We start from the raw sequence: 20,868 nt of genomic DNA, 5'->3' as shown, positions 1-20,868 counted from the left end.
GTGAGTCAGTGAGTGAGTGAGTCAGTGAGTGAGTGAGTCAGTGAGTGAGTGAGTCAGTGAGTGAGTAAGTCAGTGAGTGAGTGAGTGAGCCCGTTTGTGTTTCAGAGAGAGCCCATTGAGCCAAGGAGCTCTGTTTCAATGGCGGCTGAGCCAAAGCAGACAATACGGCAGCCAGTTAAATGGGAAGGGATGGTTTACAGGAGCCGTGTAGAACGCAGTCATGGACACTTTATAAACATGATCATTATTAAATAACAAAATAATAAACAACAAGAACTATGTACAATGTGAAATCTAGGAAGCCAATCCGCAACAACCACATAACGTATGGCAGCAGTGAGAGGAACTCGGACAAGGTGTCTTAAAATGGCATAGCGGCGACGTTTTACAAATTGGCGCTTCTTAACTTGAATTTAGAGTCTTTCCAAAAATGACATTTTCAAGTTCCGGCCGCAATCACATTGCCTGACGGCATTCACGAGTGCGCCTCCAGTAGAAGTCGTGGAGCAATGGCCACAACGCAGGTAACGACGGTCGGGTTTGGAGATGAGTGACGAAATTAATCCGTGCCAGGGCCCATGGCTAATTTTTAGCTCTATAAATTGCGGGAATGGGTGACAAAATGATCAGAGACCCAGTCTTGAACTTCTGGAGATTGCTAGAGGAGCCACCCAGTTCGAGATGCGTATGCCTGTGCGTGCATGCGTGCGCGCGCGCGCGTGTGTGCGTGCATGTGTGTATAATTACATACGCACGCATAAAAACAGGAGCAAAGCAAACCTCTGCCCCCCTCGGCCGTGTCTGGGGTGAGCGTGGAATGTTATTACAAACCGACGCTAATTAACGCCATAACCACGGCCAGTCTAGACCCATCTCGCGGGACAATGGGGCCCCATTGTGAGGAGCGCCCCGTGTTTGTGGCGCTCTCGGTGGGTGTCGGGTGGCCTCAGCCAGGGTGCTTCCATTCCTGAGATCGCCACCACTGCCGGCAACGGCCCAACTGGGTGGCACACAAGGGGCGCACAAAGACAAAGATCCCCCTTCTCCCGTATAGCCTTAACAGACTGTTGGGGCAAGTGCTGTTAGCGAGCACCTATGAAGGCCGGCACGGCGCACGAGAGGGGGGTGGGCGGCCAGCACCACGCCCGGCCATCTTTGTCTACCCAGTGGCGATGTTTTACACACCACGCTGGATACCCATTTGAGGCTGAGTCGACCTAGGAGAGGCCCATGAACGGTTCAGATAATTGTAACTCGTGTCGGCCGTGACCGGGATTCGAACTCTGGGCTGCTGGGTTTGTAGCGCAGCGTGCTAACCGCTACACAACTGGCTTGGACACGTGCTCACACGCTTTCCAGTCCAAAAACAAGGAGATCTTTTGTTCACCGATTCTATCCGAATTCCGCAATTGTTCGTCATGACGTTGGGGTATAACTCAATGGGTTCCGGATCTCACTTCATTTTGGCCTCTTTTACTCATCACCAAGTCGGGGCTTTGTTACGGTCGCATCCATATCTCCTGACATTTCCTCTCGTGCGTGTTTCTTTGGGTAGGGCATCATCAGCCTCGTGTGGAGCGTACCGATTCGAAGCGTTCGCATCGATCAGTAGTTGTGCCCTATAATGGGAAAGCGTTAGACGAGCGAATCACGTGGTGCTTCATAAATGACGCGTTTTATTACCGGAGGATTACCCACTAAGTTCAGGACTTGCCCAGGCCACCGTTTACATGAAGCCTGGCCGTGCCCATGCCTCCAGGTGCAAGAAAAGGCCCTCGTGTTTTGGGGCCGCTGTGTCTATCTGAGGTCCAGCCTCGCCTACTTGGGCGCATTCCACGGTGCCCGCTGAGGCACGGAGGAATCCGGTCCCCGACAAAGAGGCCGGACCGCAACCTCAGCGTTGGAATCATAATCTTGATTTATCCTGGATAAATCTGAAGAGCTGTGAAGCTCTTTATTCCACAGATGTCCAGTTGAGTCAGAAAGTTACAACAACAAACAATACAAAGACACGATAGGAGTGCAAAGTGTAGGAAAGGAAAGAAAATCACTCAAAATAAATACGTAAAATAGATCAAGTATGTAAGTAAACCTTTCATAAGTTCACCCAAGCTTGGGCAAGACAACACACAGTCAGCCCCTCAATACAATTGCATATTAACACTGAACTATCGTTGCAAGGCTGTATGTAACCTGCCGGATACGCCTCCAGACTTTTCACAAAAGCGGCAATTATTCTGCCAAAACGGGGTGGTTCGTCGGCTTAAACGCGCCGCACAAACGGGTCCCGAGGGGGGGTCGGTGTGACGGGAGCAGGTGGGGTGCCGCGTACTCACTGTTGACAGACGTGCGGGTCCGACACTACCCTCTGGATGAAGCTGTTGAGTCCGTTCCTCCTCTGCTTAATGAAAACTGGAACGAGACCAACACGCGCCCAACGTCACACGGCACCACCGTCGCCGCCCTCAACGGCGGTCATAAACTCGTAGCACAACTGCTGCGTGCGAGTGAGCCTGTGATTTTACAGGTAAAGTTACTGCTGCGTCGGGGGTAGCGCCTTAACTAACCGAAGAGAGCCCCAAAAACACCCGGCGATTCAGAGCGAGCTTCATCACAATCCGCGTCCACTCCCACTGTCACCATGACCAGCCCCCCCCCGCCCGCCCGCCCCCCACCCCGCTCTCCAGACCAGCTCCCCTCCCTCGAACTTATCGGGAGTCCACCGAACAATGTTTCGCAAAGTCAAGTTCAGCAAAAAAAACTTGTTGACAGTAACACACAGATGAACCTCAATATTTGCTGCTGCTGCTGTCTGTGGAGCGCGACACTCGCTACACCTGTTACCCATCCCCTGCCCCCCCCCACCCCCACGTGTCGCTCAGGTGTGTGTGCGTGACAGGAGCGCGGGACGTTACCAGGACCCAGCTGAAACCGGCCGCACACACGAGGGGGAGGTGGGGGGGAACGCGTGGCAGGGAGTTCCCGTGACCCGCGAGAGACGAGGCCTGAACTGCGGTCGGAACCGGTAAACCAGCTGAGCTCTGCCATCGCCAGTCACGGTGGAAACTGGGAGCTGGGGACCTCAGCACAGGCGAGGAATTTACGCAGCCCAGGATCGTTCAACCGAAGACGGCGCTGGGGGCGGTTGGGGGGGGGGGGCGAAGCTTTCTTGAGAGCAGCCCCCAAACCATCTGGTACGCCGTCACCGGACGTCCGAAACGTGCCGAGCGTCCCGTGATTACGCGATCCGCGCAAGACGCGTCGACTCAAACTCGCCTTCCCATACATTCTAAACATTGAAGCGGGCCCCTGTTTCTTTACTGAAATTTTTTTTAATTTTACGACTTGTTTTTCTTATGCTACTCGTTGTGCACGGTTGCGATTTTACTCCGCTCAGTCGGTGCTTGCCGCTGAGGTCGTGACGCGGTTCTTTTCTCGTTCCTGTTGCTCCGTGTGCCCCCCCCCCTCCCCGCGCACCGATGCGCTACTTTATTGAGGGGCGATATTGGCACGTAAAGTGAAGGTTCATTTCATTGAACCCTGCCTCAAGCTCAACACTCCGCAAAAGCAGCACGCTACATCGCCAAGGCCTCAAGGGCAAATTGTGATCTTTGTTGAAACGTCTAGAATGAAACAACACACGATGCAATGCTTTTAGAGCAGGGCTACGAGGGGTCCTCCATCCAGCAGTAGATAATGGCTACTGCTGACCATGATGACGATATACTCAAGATGCTGTGCAACAAAATGATTACAGCATACGTTGACTGGGGCTCTGTATTATAAACAGAGTACTCTTGCCAACATCTGGCTAACGAGCAGCATTTGATTAACGAGTCTGACTTTGCTGATGACACCCAGAAGGTCAAAACCGGGCCAGAGTTTGTTTGTTTAAACAAATGTTGCCGGATAATATTGTTGGCCTGAGAAGCCCAGAGGCTGATGGGCTAAAACATTTGGCGTTTTTCCCCGCACCGCCGATTAGCGCGGTTGGCTACGTACGGCACGAACGGAGTTCAACGTTCTTCGTGGAGCGATAAACAAAGGGCTTGCAGTGGTAGCACTCACGCACTCACAGCAAGGAGGGCCCACGTTCGATTCCTGACTCGGGCGATTTCTGCGTGGAGTTTGTTCTCCCCCTGTTCTGCGTCGGCTCCCTCCGGGTTCTCTGGCTTGTCCTCCCACAACTCAGACTATGCAGTGTTATTGGTGTTGGCCAAACACCCCAACGCAGGAGCCTCCTGAAAAAAATAATCTCTGTACTTATTGCAGCTATCCTCAGCATGCATGTATGTTGAACTCCTTTCGCAGCCTACGCAGCCAGCTGATCGCAGGTGTGGGTAAATAAGTAGTTCGTTATTATATTTATGAGAGAGAAGAGTGAAATGAGGATCAAGTTCATTGGAGGTAGCTGAGAAAAGTCTTGACCAGCAGCAGAGAGCCACCGGCAGAGAAGGGAGCGTCCGTGGCTTGTCTAAGCGGTGGGTGCACCCCGAGAGTACGAGTTGAAGTGAGCGGAGCACAAGACGTGGGCGAGGAGAGCAGAGCAAGACGACATGGCAGAGGCAGGAAGGGGAAACCCTTTACAGGATCTTGGGGTTGTTGTTTTTGTTGTTGTATCCATTAACACGGAAGCAGTAGGTAGAATTAATCTATCTGAGTAACGTGTGTTTAGAAAAATACAATCTTGGACAAGTTATGAATAGAAATAATAAAATAATAAAAATAATAAAATAATTCTCACGACGTTTCGGCCACAAACGCAAGCAGCCGTCCTCAGGTGAAGAACAGGTCTGTCGGGAAGACGCTGTCTTATTTTATAATGTTTTATTTTTATTATTTTATTATTTCCCTTCTACGTGACTTTACCGAAAGAACCAAGAAGATGAATCCCTGCAGTCATGAAAGCTTTAAATCGAAATTTGAAAGTTATGAATAGTTTTTTTAGTTTTTGTTTGTTGCGATTGCACCTGATTCAAGAGCCGGATGGCTCACAGGGCTATACCTAATAGATGAAACTGAAATGAATGAACGGTGTGGCTCGCCCACAGTTGCTTGACTGTTTTAAGAAGAAAAGAACAACCCGCAGGAAGCTTCTTGTATCCGCCAATGCAACGGAAGATCGTGGGTGACAACGCTTGTAGGGAGGGGGGGGGGGAAGCAAATGCGATAATTCGTTCAAAAGAGACGACGAGAGTGATTTGCTTCAATGAAATGGGAGTGATGTCAACATCGTTCATTTAAATATTTTATTTATTGCAAGTTTCCCACAACTGTATGATGTCCACCATCCACTGAAGGTAATCCTGGCAATCAACACGGGGCCTTTCGTCGCGCCTCCCTGCTATTGGGTTAGAAATGATCAAATTGATGGGTCAATCGTCGTGGAAACGTAGGTAATGGGAAAGATAATGGTTGGCCTCGCCTGACAGATAATAGAGAATGAACACGAGAGAATGATCGCAGGAAATGCACGTGACACATTTATACGCCATCTTACCCAAACAAACCTTTGTTATGAAATGCTATCCAGCAGGAGAAAAAGCCTGACCCAGTGTTCAAAGCCGATGGGTCACAACGAATAGCGATGCGCGCACACCTCTTGAATCTATTACATTGCGTTCCATATTTTACTCAACTAAGGTATTTTTGCAACGTAACAAATTCCGTCATGCAATTATTTACCTTCATGTCACTGCTGAGCAAATTGCGATGCCCCGGGCGATAATGATTAAGGTTCTATCGCTTATTATAGATTCTTAAGCACGGCCAATCGTTCATCTCAGCTTTTTTTTTGACCCCTTCATAATTAATTGAACATCCTGCTGTCTTACCGCGCAGTCTGTGCTTTGTTTTGCACGATACGTCCTGATTCATCCCGTCAATCATCGGGGGAAGAAACATCGAAAACTCCTTCAGTCGGCAGAAACGGAGAACAAACGTGGAAAAGAATACAAATCTAATTCTGCAGCCACATCCACACATCGTGGAAGCCATTTCTTATTGCTGTGCAAATACAAAAAAAAATATTACTTCTTCTTGGTTCTTTCGGTAAAGTCACGTAGAAGGGAAATAATAAAATATTAATAATAAATGCAATTATTGTGAGAAATAATAATGAAAAATAAAACATAATAAAATAAAATTATTGGGAGAATTTTATTTTATTATGTTTTATTTTTATTATTTTATTATTTCCCTTCTACGTGACTTTACCGAAAGAACCAAGAAGATGAATCCCTGCAGTCACGAAAGCTTTAAATCGAAACATCTTACTTGTCATCCATACGCCAATTGACAAAAATCACCCCCCCCCCTCCCCCGAGCTAATACAGAGCCTGAATTAAGCAAAACATCGTAATTGCCGTGGTACACGCGTTGCGAAGCCCTAGACAAACGAACGATATTTTTTTTATTTTGAACTCCTGCCGACCCGAATATGTGAAACTTCGATTCGAATCTCGGATTGGCGGCGCTCGTTCGGCACCTCTCCTGGTGACACCATCGGCCTTCCGAGCCACCAATCCAATCGGTTCCTCATTACCTTTTTCGTCAAAGTACGCCAAAAGAACAAAAAAATACTTCAGTGTAAATAAGTTTGGGAATTCGGGCTACAAACAAATTGTCCGCCAACTGAGTAAATAGGTCCAACAGCAAGTCACGAGCGCGGTGAGATATTTGCCTTACGTAACTGCGCCGGTCGCCCTTGCTCAGCCGCACTGACTGAAAGTACAAAGCGCTCAGCAGCAAACGTGAACCCCGGTCACCTCCTCCCCCCACCCGCCCCGAGACTTACCGAGATCAGCGGCCGTGCACGAGATCGACTCGCTGTGCCAAGGAGCACGAGACGTTCTCAGCGAGCTGTCCGGTGGAACAGAGACGCGGCGAAGTTTTGTCGACACCCGTGGAGATTAAAACAGAAGAAGAAGAAGCAGCGAACTGCTCCGCTCCGAGCGGCAAAGTAGAGCAGAGTGGAATGTGCAGATTTCTAAGAGCTCTGTTATCAGGATCATGCAATAATGGCATGGCGCAATGCGATTAAAAACAGCACCCTCCCCTCCCTTCCCCAGCCACCCGACACAGCACAACACCACGGCCAACGCCAACCCCCCCGGCTCAATCCGCCAATGGCCCTGGCGCTCCCCAGACAGGCCAACGCACGGTGCGTTAATCATTAGCTGTTCCCAAACGAGGCTCGCATTAAATAGTGCCCCCCCCCCCCCATGGGTCACCACGCGTAGCGGGCTGCGTGCGACATGCCCTGCAGCGGGGCCCTCACGGGGAGCAGCTGACCCCGAGCATTTCCTACAAACACTGCTGGAGGGTTTCCAGCCCGATAATGTTGACTCCTCTGCCTATCTGCATACAATGCCAGGCTACCTGTGCTCCTGTGTCTGTCCGTAGCCCCCCCCCCCCCGCCCCTGAGTGGCACTGTGAACAAATACATTCGCTGCACGCGAATTGGCGTTGGAGCTTCTCCGGGGGAGCATTGTGCGATACGTACCGCGCGCTATTTAGGTACTGGAGAAAAACAAGTTATATTTAAAAATACTTTTTTTTAAAACACGCTTTAATGAAATGTATCATCCTCGTAATGGCAGAACTCCATGACCCCAGGAAGTGGCCACAAAGCTTGCCATAACGCAAGGGGCCGTGGTGATTTACAGCCAACGTCAGTTGAGCGTGGACAATTAGACCCAAGCCGAAGCATAACATATAAAGAAGAATGTTTAAAAATATATTTTTTGATAGAATATAGTATTGTCATCAGTATGACACAAGTATACCAATTTTGCAGTCGATACCACATTGGGAAGTTGGTTAAAATTTAGTTACAATATTTGAGGATACGACAACAACAATAGAGTGAGTTAATAGAAAGCGTGTAATTTTTTTTTCTATGTTTAATGATAGAATATGGTATTGTCATCAGTATGACATAAGTATACCAATTTTGCAGTCGATACCACATTGGGAAGTTGGTTAAAATTTAGTTACAATATTTGAGGATACGACAACAACAATAGAGTGAGTTAATAGAAAGCGTGTAATTTTTTTCTATGTTTAATGATAGAATATGGTATTGTCATCAGTATGACATAAGTATACCAAGTTTGCAGTCGATACCACATTGGGAAGTGGGTTAAAATGAGTTACAAGATTTGAGGATACGACAACAACAACAACAGACAGAGTGAGTTAAATAAAAGCGTGTAAAGACACTTGTCGCCCTGCGATGCGGCGGGTCTCTTGTGTGGGTGGCGGCATGCTGTGATAACAGCCAGGCCCAGGGCCGCGAGAACGTCGCTCTCGAAAATCGTTCGGCCTAATCGCCCTCAACTGCTTTGTCCCACAGCTGAGCGAGCAGTTGAGGAGGTGTCTAAGCCAATCTCCACACCTCCCGCCCCCAACATCAGGATCATCATGGCCAGTCGCTATTTAAAAATGAGAGCGATGGTGAAATACCTCACGACAAAATCGCCGCTTGAAGGTTGGAGCCTGTCTCCGATGTGAGCAACTGGTTGTGCAACTGATCACTCATCAGGTGCGGACCAACCTTGAGGTAAAAAATCTCAGGCTTGGTTTTAATCGATGAAGCATGAGGTCTTCTGTATCGACTGGTGGGCTTCTAATGGGCTCATGAAAAGCAGCGTTTTGACTTCGTTAACACTTTGAAAGCCTCACCACCACCACCATCATCACCATCAATTGGGATTGCACACAGCAATTCGCTTATCGTGGTGTCACGCGGCTCCAAGACGTCAAGGTGCTCTATCAAAAACAAATCGTTGTCATTGCAACCATCGGTTGTTGGTAGAACTTCCAATGTAGGGCGCTCATCCCCACATCTTGGCCTCTCAGTCACTGCACTAATGACGAACATCGCCACGACCACAGCCACTCCAGCACACCTCACGAGTGCCACCGCAGGTACCAAACGTGACCCTGGTAAATCGATGGAAGGTGAACGCGATGATAAAAACATATCCCTGCTCCCCCTCTCGTCAATAATTAACAACTCTCTGTCCCCCTCTCTCTCTCTACCAACTCCCCTCATCGTTTTTACAGTTGTCCACTGTGAGATGTGGGCACAATTTCAGTCTCCGCAGGCTCAAATTACACATCCGACGATGCTCTCAGAATTCTCATCCCACTGCACTCGTTCTGCACTCATTGCGTCGGCGCTCCAGAAACGGCAGAAGCAACGCTACTCTGGTGGAGGCTGATGCTGATCATGGGCCGTGATCGAGAGTCTGGCTTTTCTAGCGGTTGGCCGAACAATGTAAATAACGACTCCTTTTCACGTTTGTCTCTCTACAAGAAAAAAAAACTATCTTTTGACACAAGCCATTAGCTGCAAGGCCTTCTGGGAGTCCATGTTAGCAGCAGCATTAGTTCAACACAAACAAATTCAGGACCAGTATCGACATTCAGTATCGCATTATGGTCTTGAGAGGAGGACCCTACTACCCTCCCAGCCTCGGCTCTTGCGCTGGACGCTGGGGAGGTTGGGTCTTCTCAAGCGCTGCCCCCCAAGGATCTGGAATGCCTTGCCGGCGGTGATCCGGCACGCGACAGGGCCTCAGTGTGTTGAGGAGGGAGTGCAAGACTCACGATTTTCTCGTGGCTCTTACTTAAAACATTATACTGGTAGGAACACCAGCCCACAGGGGATTATTGTGTCCGTCGTGCATGGAGGGGCTGGGTGGGGAGGGGAGGGTGGGGAGGGGCTGGGTGGGGAGGGGCTGGTCACCCCGTGGTGCCCTTATAAAACTCAACATTTAACCTACTCACGCCGGCTTGTGCCCGCCCTCACAGTCGGGCATATTTGCGGAATACACCACGCCGCCGTTGACCCTGACCATTGACCGAGCAACCCGACGTTCCTACCAGCTCCCTCCACAGGAATGTGTTTTTATTGTATTTGCATTTTATTTTAGTGTACAAATATTTTCATATACTCCCTTCAGTGGAGGTGATATTACATTTAAAATAAATATGGATTACGGAGGATAACAACAAGAAAATCAATCACAGTGCTTTCCCATATTTATCTCCCCACATTAAAAAAAGTTTATTTTATACAAGCCATCAGCCACAATAAAACTACTGCTGCGTCGTTTAGATGCGACAATCGTCATATTGCGTGTGTTTACGTGTGTCCTTCGGACTAATGAGGAATGCGATCCTACGACGGTCGAATTCGGTGAGTTCAGTGTTGGCACGACTCAGCCCTCGTTGTCATCTGGATGCCTTAATTAGCAAGGCTGCGCTGGCAACGATAATTCTTCCTCGAACAATGAAATCGATGAAGTCTCAAGACTTGTTCTTGAGAGTTCTGCTTTGGCGAAGTCTGGATGACTCCTTTCTTAACAATTTTTTTGCCGTACGTGGGAAGAAACACAAGGGGAGAACACTCAACTTATACAGTTTGGAACCTATTTGCTGTACTGCACTGTCTTCTACACACACCTTGCTGCCTCTGCAGGTTTGGTGTCTCGTGCATGATTAGAAAGATCTTGGTGGAAAATCCCTCCACCAATCCATCCTCAGAGTTGTTGAATAACAGGTGGTGAGATGTTGACCACCTCGCCTGGTATACAGGAGATCGTGGGTTCGATCCGACTCTGACGCCTGTATATTTAAAGTTTGCCCCCCTCCACATTTAGAAACATGCGTTTAGAGTATTTGGCTGCTTACATTTTGCACGTGATGATAAGCAACTTCGTTGAGTTATCATTTGTGGCGCTTTTGTAAAAGAGCTAAATAGCTCAGTGGGCCTTACCTGGAAAAATCTAAAGTTTAGTTTAGTTAGTATATCGCCACAGCAGACGGTCGAACAAATATCTTAACCACACACACGCACGCGTAAGACACAAGAGGTCTCCTCACCTCCGTCCAGAGTGTTCCCAAAGATGCTTTTCGATGGAAGTTTCACATTCAGCTCTGGAAACTGCTTCTTCAGCTGTGTCGGGAAGAGAGGGAGAAGACAATCAATACCGAAACAAGGCAATGGACAAAGACGAAGCCGTACAGTGCCTGAGTAAACACGTGGCATATTGAACAGCGCCAAAGACTGAAGTTCACCGTTAACCACATTGGCACGATTATACCGGTCTGCAGGTAGCAATAATATAAACATCGGGCATCTTGGCGGGCTTCTTTGAGATGTCAGCATCGAAACGAAGTGCTGACACTGGTACTGACAACACTGTGTAGTTTTGTGTTCATCTGTCCAGCGAGTCGCATTGCTGTGCAATTCTGAAACCCTTCGTCGGCCACAAATTGTTCTCAGCACCCGCAATGTGCATACTCCCGTCGTATTTCAGAAGCTCAGCAGGGCTTCTTGAGCCTTGGGTGGGCCAACTACCATGCACAGCCGGTGTTGCAAGCTGCGGGGCCCATGCTGTAGGCTACAGAGGTCAGTGCAGCAGCAAAATACACTGCTGCATTGTACTCCTATGTTCCCACGTCCACGCTATCCTTGCAACATTCACCAACCCAGAGGACTGATCAGTGATGTGAAGTTCACCCTCCGGCGGCTGTTTCGCTCCCTCGACCCGGTGCTAATGAGAGTCGCTCATGCACAGTGAGGTGGGCGCGGTGTGGGGAGCACAGGTGGTGCGTCCGCCAGCTATCTCCACCAACAAAATCCATAACACCTGGATCTCTCCCATGACGTCTATCCAACTTCGGAATCGATTGAACACAGAATCGATGCTTTGGATTGATCCACCTGCCTGGTGGCCGCATACTGTCTATCATCAGCCATGAGCAATCCGCTGATGGATGAAGGCCTAGCAATGATCCTTTAATCTAAGTTGTCTTGTGGTTGTTGTTGTTGCTGTTTGACTTGCATCCCACTGGGATTTTTGTACACAGCGTTGGTGTACGGTGCTTTTTCTGGAATATTATTTTGCAGTTTTTTCCTGGATTTTTCTGTTTGCACATAGTCACATATTTACTTTAAGATGTTTTCTTGTTAATGTTTTTGTTTTTTGTTTGTTGCGGTTGCACCCGATTCAAGAGCCGAATGGCTCACAGGGCTTTACCAAATGAATGAAACTGAAACTAGCAAGTGACCGCCAACAACCCTCAATAATCCACCCGCACATTAAATTATTGAATCGCTCCGTCTCCTCAGTGTACGCCCCCTTCGACGTCTTCCATTCAACGGCTGCAACTCCGAATTTTTTTGTACTTACCATCGTCATCATCCCTTTATGATAGCCAACGCATACCCTGCCCCAGGCCTGCTTTTATTTAAGCTTGAACAACCTTTATGACCTGCGGCACCACCCACGGCCCTGTCGCTGTCTTCCAATGCCATTCAAAGCCAGACTCTCTGGACACCGCTATCGTGTAGGGCGGTGCGGCGCGTACCACGGTGTGGAGGTGGCTGAACTCCGTGTGCTTGTGGAGGACGGACCAGGAGGAGCCCTCTTGTGTCACCACCACTTTGAACGCCTGCCGCCACACGCACACGCAAAGACAAAGATCCCCCGTGTAGCCTTAACAGACTGTTGGGGCAAGTGCTGTTAGCGAGTAGCACCTATGAAGGCCGGCACGGCACACGAGGGGGTGGGTGGTCAGCACCACGCCCAGCTGCCTTTGTCTCCCCAGCGGCGAGGCTTACACACCGCAACAATTACTCATTTGAGGCAGTCGACCCAGGGAAGGTCCAGGACCAGTTCAGATAATCGTTATTGGTATTGACCGTGAGTGGGAATCACCACGATAAGCGAATTGTTTTCGCATCCCTGGGTTCGTAGCGCAGCGCTAACCATTACACTACCGCTCCCCACACACACACACACGAACGCAACACACACACGCAACACACACACACATGCAACACACACACACATGAACGTGTGCACACACGCACCACACACACGCACCACACACACACACGCACCACACACACGCACCACACACACACACGAACGCAACACACACACGCAACACACACACACACACGCACCACACACACACACGAACGTGTGCACGCACGCACGCACCACACACACGGACCACACACACACACGCACCACACACACACATGAACGTGTGCACGCACGCACCACACACACGTGCAGTTTCTACAGCTCTCGCCCGATAGCATGGTCCACATCGCGACGGATCAGGCCAACACCATCCCACCCCATCCACATGCACGCAAGGTTTTAAGTCCCAGATGCCAACGTTGACAATGTCTAAAGGCCAGGAATGCAACTCGGGTAACACAAGTTGAAAAATAATTATAACAAACGAGCTTTACTACCCGGCTTCGCCCGGGACTTGGATTCACCACGCCCGGCCGCCTTTGTCTCCCCAGTGGCGATGTTCACACACCGCACCAGTTACAGTAAAACCTTGGATTGCGAGCATAATTCATTCCGGAAATGTGTTTGTAATCCAAAGCACTCGTATATCAGTTGTGATCACGTGACGCTCGGCAGACAAAGCGTCTACACGTACTACTCGTATCGCAAGACCTCGCTCGCACGCGGGTCACATGACAGATGTGACGTCACAGCTCACTTGCCGTGCAAAATAAATGCATTATTGCGCCCCCCCCCCCCAAATACGAAAGTCTATTTTTATAATGTTTGCATGGTGTACAGTCTGCAAAGTACCCACATGGCAATTTTCAAGTTTGTTGCATGTCGGGAAGTACGCTAAACATTTTGAACAGACACACATAATCACAAATCTCCCTTTTATACATAGATCCCTTTAACATACACCCCCGTCGTGAATGCTGAAGTGCCGCTCCACATTCATTTTCACTGCAGCGCCTGGGAAACTTCCAATGTCACGAGGTTTTGCAACTCGCACAAGCACTTAAGGTGGGCGGAGTGCTGTGGTAATTACCGCCTGGCAAATATGAATCGATGTACACCGTCTCACCCAGTGAGTGGCTGTAATGGCAACTTAACCGCACGAATAGAAGCTCAAGTTCCTGCCGCCAGGAGCTTTCACGGTGTCACGAAGACCCAGGGCCCAGATCGGGCCCATGGCAAAGATTTACGGCCGCCCTCCGCCACGTTTACAGCGTCAATAGTCTCGCAGAGCTCACGAAGGGGACAGTTTAGTGGCCACGCGCACACACCCACAACAACAACAACCGCCATTCGCCACTAAGTGGCGGTGACGTCACCACGACGCTTGTGCCAGGCCATGTGCATCTCGAGGCCACGTGAAGTGTCGAACGCCCGCTGGCAGGAGGTCACGGGGCAGACCCAGGTGCCACGGGTCGACTGACCGAGATGACCGAGATGACTGGCTGATGCACCACCTATGCCCCCTACTGTGCCAACTTGCTGTGCTTTAGCCACACACACACACACGTGGTTACTTCATGCTACGCAAGGGGATGGTGGCAGCTCCATGTCGCAGGCTCGCTTAGTCCCTCTATTTAAGACCAAGATAGGGGGATGTCTCCACAAATATGGATGTCGCCTGATACGACTGCTTGTAATTACCGGTGAAACGTCGCGGTACTAAAATTGTAAAAGTTGTGGGTTTACTCTCCAACACACCGGTGTGCTGTACTAGTAACGAATTGCCATGTTTTGTTTACGTACGTGACAAGCCCTACGAATTGGCTGTGCCGGGTGGTGACGGGTTCTCACGACACATTTATATTTACGTGATTTAACCCCAAAGAAACCTCTATTACGGCTCCACGGGTCAATCGGCGGAGAGCGGCAACCAGCTCCTGCATGACAATGCCCCCCCACCCCCACCAAGGCCTCGTGCACTGCACAAGTCGCCAAGGGCCCCAATTGTCGTCGAGTGCCGCCACTGTGAGGAGCCGTCGCTGCGTCCTGCCCATTCTCCAGATGCTGGCACCCAGCCACTTTCAAACCCGTGCCCTGCATTGAAGGGGAAGTTTGCGTGGACAGCATTGAAACAAAAGTTGCATCCTGTGAGGGAATCCAAAAGCTGCAAGATCATTATGAGGATTGCATTGATGGTACATTGTCTTTGAGTTGTGCGCCTTTTGGCGTCATCTGGTCCAACACCATGTGAGACTAGGCTCTAAGGAAAGCTGTCTCGGGTGTGGACCAATCAACTTCAAGGACAGTGCATACATTATCAGAGTTATGTTTTTTGTTTGCATTACGACTGCAGGTATTGTGGTCTATGCAAACATGACTCCTTGTATAAAGGTGTCATTTTTGCTTCCAGATTAAAGGGTAAAAAACCAATTATCAAAGAGGGTGACTGTTGAAAAATAATGTTTATCTCAATAATGGGACCATTTTTGCCAGTATCAAAGTATGAAATAAGTAATATTTAAAAAACCTTTTTTTAAAACACGCTTTAATGAAATGTACCGTACTAGTAATGGACGAACTCCACGACTCCAGGAAGTGGCCCCGAAGCTTGCCACAACGTAAGGGGGCACGTGGTGATTTACAGCCAACGTCAGTTGAGCGTGGACAATTAGACCCAAGCCGAAACATAACACGTAAAAAAGATTGTTAAAATTTTTTATGATAGAATATAGTATTGTCATCAGTATGACACAAGTATACCAAGTGTGCAGTCGATACCACATTGGGAAGTGGGTTAAAATTGAGTTACAAGATTTGAGGATACGACAACAACAGCCAGAGTGAGTTAATAGAAAGCGTGTAAAAATAAGAACAGATTTACCCTTTCCGGTGTTATGATGTGCAAGCACCAAATAGATATCAGGGTTGGCATTAACCACACGTACTTGTGGTGAGCATGCAAATCAAACATGCCCTGATACTAAATTGCATTGTCTTTGAACCTGATTGTTCCTACACCAGAGGCAGCGGCCTTCCCTAGGGCCTCGTCTCACCGGTGTCAGACCAGAGAACACCAAGAAGGCATTTCGCAGATGCGGCGTCACTTTGTTATTGACACCGCCACACGATTTGTGTCGCCTCGACCCCCACGCCGTCACCCGTCGTCTCTCAGCCTTCACCCCCAAGCCCCTCCATGTACACAAACTACTCCGTATCGCGCACGAAGAAATACACCGTGACGTAGAGTACAATATCTTATTGACGTGCAGTATTTTGGTGATTGCTTTGATTGACGGCGTTTCGATATTCGTCTTCGCACCTTTTTAGAATGCATCCCTGACCGTAAACCGGGGGGGGGGGGGGGGCTATTTCTGCATCTGAATTGTTGAAGTGTATTTCCACCCATTTGGCTAAACTCTCTCGTCAAACAGTCGATACAGGCAATGAAATCATCGTCAGCGGACTCTTCATTTCAACGCTAAATGACCCAGGAAAAGCGCATTCGCTGATTGCTGCAGAGGTTCCCAGTTCAAAGCCGGCAGGCCTCCCTGGTTATTATTTGCACGTTCACGAGCAGGAAGATACACGCCGGCTGCCTCACAGTGGGTGTTAACAGATCCTGCGATGTGGTTCAAAAGGGAGAAGGCCATTTTTGTGCCAGCGTCATGGTCCACGTTTGAACAATGAGCTGCAATTACTCGGTAGGGAATGCATTGCTGTGTGACGGCTGCCGACAATGATGATCGCCTTGGTCTATCTATGAGAACAGCACGAACACCAAATCTATTCAAATAATATTTTTTATTGGTGGCCTCTCACTTGATTTGAAATCAGCCCGTGAATTGTGAATGCTAAAATGTTTATGACGTTTGCATTTTTAGTCTGCTATAATTTTTATTTCATACATTTAAGTGTGCTAAAGTTGTGTAATGTAAATAATTGGCAATGTTGCAGTTCTGCATGAGACAGCTAATTGATTATCGGTGGGTTGCTGACTAGGTAACTGAACCTAATTCTTGGCCTGCCTCGAGACGTGGCACTTTGAACTCTTGGCATTTAGAGTTGCCGAGCCCAACAAAACATCGACCTCGTGCCCGCGGTCACCCACGGCAGACAAGAGTGTGCGGCTTCGCACGAAGGAATGTTTGTGGTTACACACAAGTTACGTTGTTTAGAGTCAGCTCGGTCAAAGGCAGAACAAGCGTAAATGATATACCCTGGGTCATTCTGGCGGCCTGCTGTTATGATCTTGCGAATTGCAAGTTGTCGGATGATTATGACCTTGTTTTGAGGAGGTAAGCAGTGGGGCAGTGGTTAGATCACCGTACTTTGAACCCACGGCTAAACATCAGTGGTGATACCTGAACTGGTCCTGGGCTTCCCAAAACTCCCCCCGCCCATCACCAACCTGCATGAACCAGCGTGGTGAAGTATGGTCAAACGGCCATGAATGACAGAGTGTGGGGGAGGCATTCATCCAGCAATAGATTGACAGATGGTTGTAAATTACGTTATGTTACTATTATTAAATGTTACAATTATTGTGATATTTTATTACCCACCTCGGCAATTGCTCAATCGTGCTCTGTAGGGTGAGTAGGGCAAGATTGAATTAAGTTAAACACGTGGCATTAACGCGGTGGTTATTGAGTACGCATATAGTGATGACGGGGCTGACATGGTCGAGCATCTTGCGTTGTCAGAGATGGACTCAAACCTGGGTCACATTGCAGGATCTCGTTGGGCCCAAGCACAGTGCTGGGGATTCACGGCCTCCGATTCGGCCAACATTCACAAGAACATTCAATATGACGAGCGCCGTTGAGGTTTGGGGATTTAACGACCATCAATTTACTTCGAGGGCCCTTTCTGCCAAAATCTTAGGTGAATGAAAATCAATGATGTGTGTGCTGGGTTTCAGCCAGAGCGGTGCTCACATGCATGTAATCACCCCCCCCCATCTATGCGAGACCCATCCATCGTATGACACGTGCTGAGCTATTGTCAATAGAAAAAAGCAGATAAGCAAGCCAGCACTTGGGCCGATGAGCTCAACTAGGCAAATTATTGGGTCAAACATATGAATGAAAGGATCAGCATGTTAACCTCATTCGCGTAACGACACATCCATAAGCATTAAACCGACTCCGATTAGCGTACGGTGCAAACGAAGTTCAACAAACAAACATACGTAAGAGGGTTTTTTTTTCACTCACTGCATGCAAACCCACAAATATATGACACAGGTCACAGCCACCTTTCGAGAAGACAAGTCAGGGCCAACTTTTCAGCCGTGTCTGTCCCGGATCAGCAACCCGTAAAACATTCCCACGCCCGGCACACCACCACCACACCACATCCAGTATACCTTTTGCTGTGGCTGTGGTTGCTGGTCACGTGCCCACTCCAGCCAACCGGCAGCCCAAAATACACTTAATTCTAGATTTGAAGCTTTCGTGACAGCAAGAATTCATACTCTTAGGTTTTTTCGGTAAAGTCACGTAGGTAAAAATACCTACGTGACTTTACCGAAAAAACCTAATACACTTGGTGAGAAATCTGAGCTGTGAAACAAGGAGCGTGGAAACCAACGCGGCTCACCTCACCTCACCTCGCATCATCATCATCTCAAGCGCCGACGCCAGTCAGTGAGACCCCACGGGGACCTACCGTGTAGCGCTTGCTGCCTTCGCACACCTCCTCTGTGCTGTGGATTTCGGCAGCGAGGCCCATGGCGCTTGTTGTCGCGGCGGCCGGCGGCGGTGGTGTGCGCCGTGGTGTCGACCCGCCTCCCCGAGGTCGTGGAGGAGGTGGCGGTGGGTCGCAGGTGCAAAAGGGGCCGCTCTGTCATTCACCCGCCCCCCCCCCCCCCATGGTGTTGTTGAGGAGCGACCTTTGGCCGGCCGAGGTAGCCAAACCGTTGCCTTATCGGTGAGCGTGCGGCGTGCTCCGCCCGCTCTCCATGGCGCCCGCCCATCTCTTTTATGTAAAACTTGCTGCTGAACTTGATACGGAATTGACAACAGTAAAACAAACTCTCGACGTCACGTTGATTGCGATGCGCCACCTCCAGTGTCGTGAGCCGTGATCTATCCGCTGCGGGATGAAGGCCTCCCAAAGCCGACGCCAACCCTCGCGGTCTCACAAACAATCCATTTAGCTCCTGCACATGAGCAGATTTCACTGCTCCATCTCTGTTGTCGATGTCCTCTCAAGCACGCTTCTTTCTTTGGTTGTCACTCCTCCGTTAGCTTCTCTGTCTGCTAGGGACGCCTCGACTGTCTCATTGACCTGGACATCCAGATGCCTGAACCTTGCATTTTTACTCACGCTCTCAGAATCCCTGTGCACTGCTCACGGTCAAGAAAGACCTTCATGATAGTGGGCAAACCTCGGTAAAGTTACATGGGCACAGCATTCAAGGAAATACCTGTTCACATCGTGGTGGGACAGGGGTGTTCTCTGTCCCTAGCCTTATTCGGCTTTTTTATTACGTAGTTTGAAAAGCGTAACAAGGATTTACAAGTGAATTCCATCGTAGATTGATAAAATGCGTGGCCAGTTTATGTGCCGAGTGCGGCAACGTTACGGCTCCTTACTGGACAGCCATGTTACGTACGCTGATAACCTGGTAATTGCTGCTCACTCTGAGGCGCTGGAGCCTCTGCATCTGAATGTAGAAGAGTTGGTGCCTTGCCGTCAACACGATTACAACAAAGCACCTACTTGGGTACTTTGTGTCGTCAAACACCCCGTCTCCTCAACTCTCCATGAGTCATTCGGCAGTGTAAAGAAGGTTGGAGGAGTTTCCACACCTGGCAAACGTGCTCATGGGATCTGCTGTCATCCTTATGAGGCTTCAGGATATAATGTCCTCTCTACTTTATGCTTGACACCACTATACTAGCACAAGCACTGTGGTGACATCACTGCCACTCAGTGGAAAATACTGGTTGTTGTTGCTGTTGTTGTTGTGTGTGTGCGTATGGGTTTGTCAGTACAGCAAGTATGCATTGTCATCAACATTTTATTTCATCGTAACCATTATCGACCTCAATATTGTCATTGGAACCATTTACCCGACAAGAGAAATAAATGTGCCCTATGTAAACTTTGTTTAAAATGCATTTCATAGAAATTATCTTTAAATAAGATGGTGCCTTTAATGAGGATGATTGTTATTCACCTTCATGAAAGGGTGATCCACCAGCTTCAGCTCCTGCGCATCGGTGCACCTTCACAAAGCGCACCAAGAGTCCAAGTTGTTTTCTGTTCCAGTGAGCACTGGGGCAGTGCTCATATCATATTTTCAGCTCTGAGCCAGCGGTGGCAATTCCACATTGCTATGGCAGGGGGCGAGTTTAACCACTGAGGTCATCACAGCTAATGCTGTGGGATTTTTGCACACAACGTTGGTGTACGGTGCTTTTCCTGCAATATTTTGCTGTCTTTTCTTGGATTTTCTGTTTGCACATAGTCACAGAGTCACTTTAAGATGTTTTTTGTTCATGTTTTTGTTTTTTGTTTGTTGCGGTTGCACCCGATTCAAGAGCCGAAATGTTCACAGGGCGATACCAAATAGATGAAAACTGAAATGAAATGAGATCACACCTCTCGCCATCACTTACTTCGTTCTGCTAGATCTCACGGTCGGCGCAAAGTCTAATCTTGAGATTAATTTGGCACCTGCCCAAAACTCAATTTGCTTTTCCCTATTATCCACAACATCATGGATAACTGAAAGGTGCTCATGTGCAGAGGACATAATCGTGGATAGCAAGTCACGAAAAAGAATGTGAGAGATTTCCTTCCACATAAAACAATGTATGGACATTCACTCTTCAAAACGTAAAGGAATGCCATCTAGCATTAAGTAACAGATGTTCGGTGAGACTGTGTTGTTATTTTCCGAGACCATTCCCTGATATGGTGCGATGCTCTGCCGAGTTTTAGGACATGTATTTGTTCTCATCACGATGATGACACGGTTAGGATATCATTGGTGAAAAACATCCAAAACATTTTTCAGAGTGGGCAAGCCCAAAGGGTCAAATGGGGTTTCCAGGGCCACAGGAATCCA

General features: G+C 48.8%; 1 protein-coding gene across 1 annotated transcript in view; it reads right to left on the bottom strand.

Moving 5' to 3' along the window:
• Positions 1–18,639, bottom strand: part of LOC133340803 (serine/threonine-protein kinase Sgk2-like) — a 51,864-nt gene extending 33,225 nt beyond the window's left edge. The window contains 5 exon segments of the mRNA XM_061549211.1: positions 2,337–2,412; positions 10,894–10,966; positions 12,385–12,468; positions 18,459–18,620; positions 18,622–18,639. Coding sequence (XP_061405195.1) covers positions 2,337–2,412; positions 10,894–10,966; positions 12,385–12,468; positions 18,459–18,620; positions 18,622–18,639 — 413 coding nt within the window.
• Between the last annotated feature and the right edge of the window lie 2,229 nt (positions 18,640–20,868).

Source organism: Lethenteron reissneri, chromosome 10, assembly GCF_015708825.2.
Source record: "Lethenteron reissneri isolate LAM-NWPU_2019-01 chromosome 10, ASM1570882v1, whole genome shotgun sequence".
Lineage (NCBI taxonomy): Eukaryota > Metazoa > Chordata > Hyperoartia > Petromyzontiformes > Petromyzontidae > Lethenteron > Lethenteron reissneri.
This window is presented reverse-complemented; position numbering and strand designations above follow the sequence as displayed.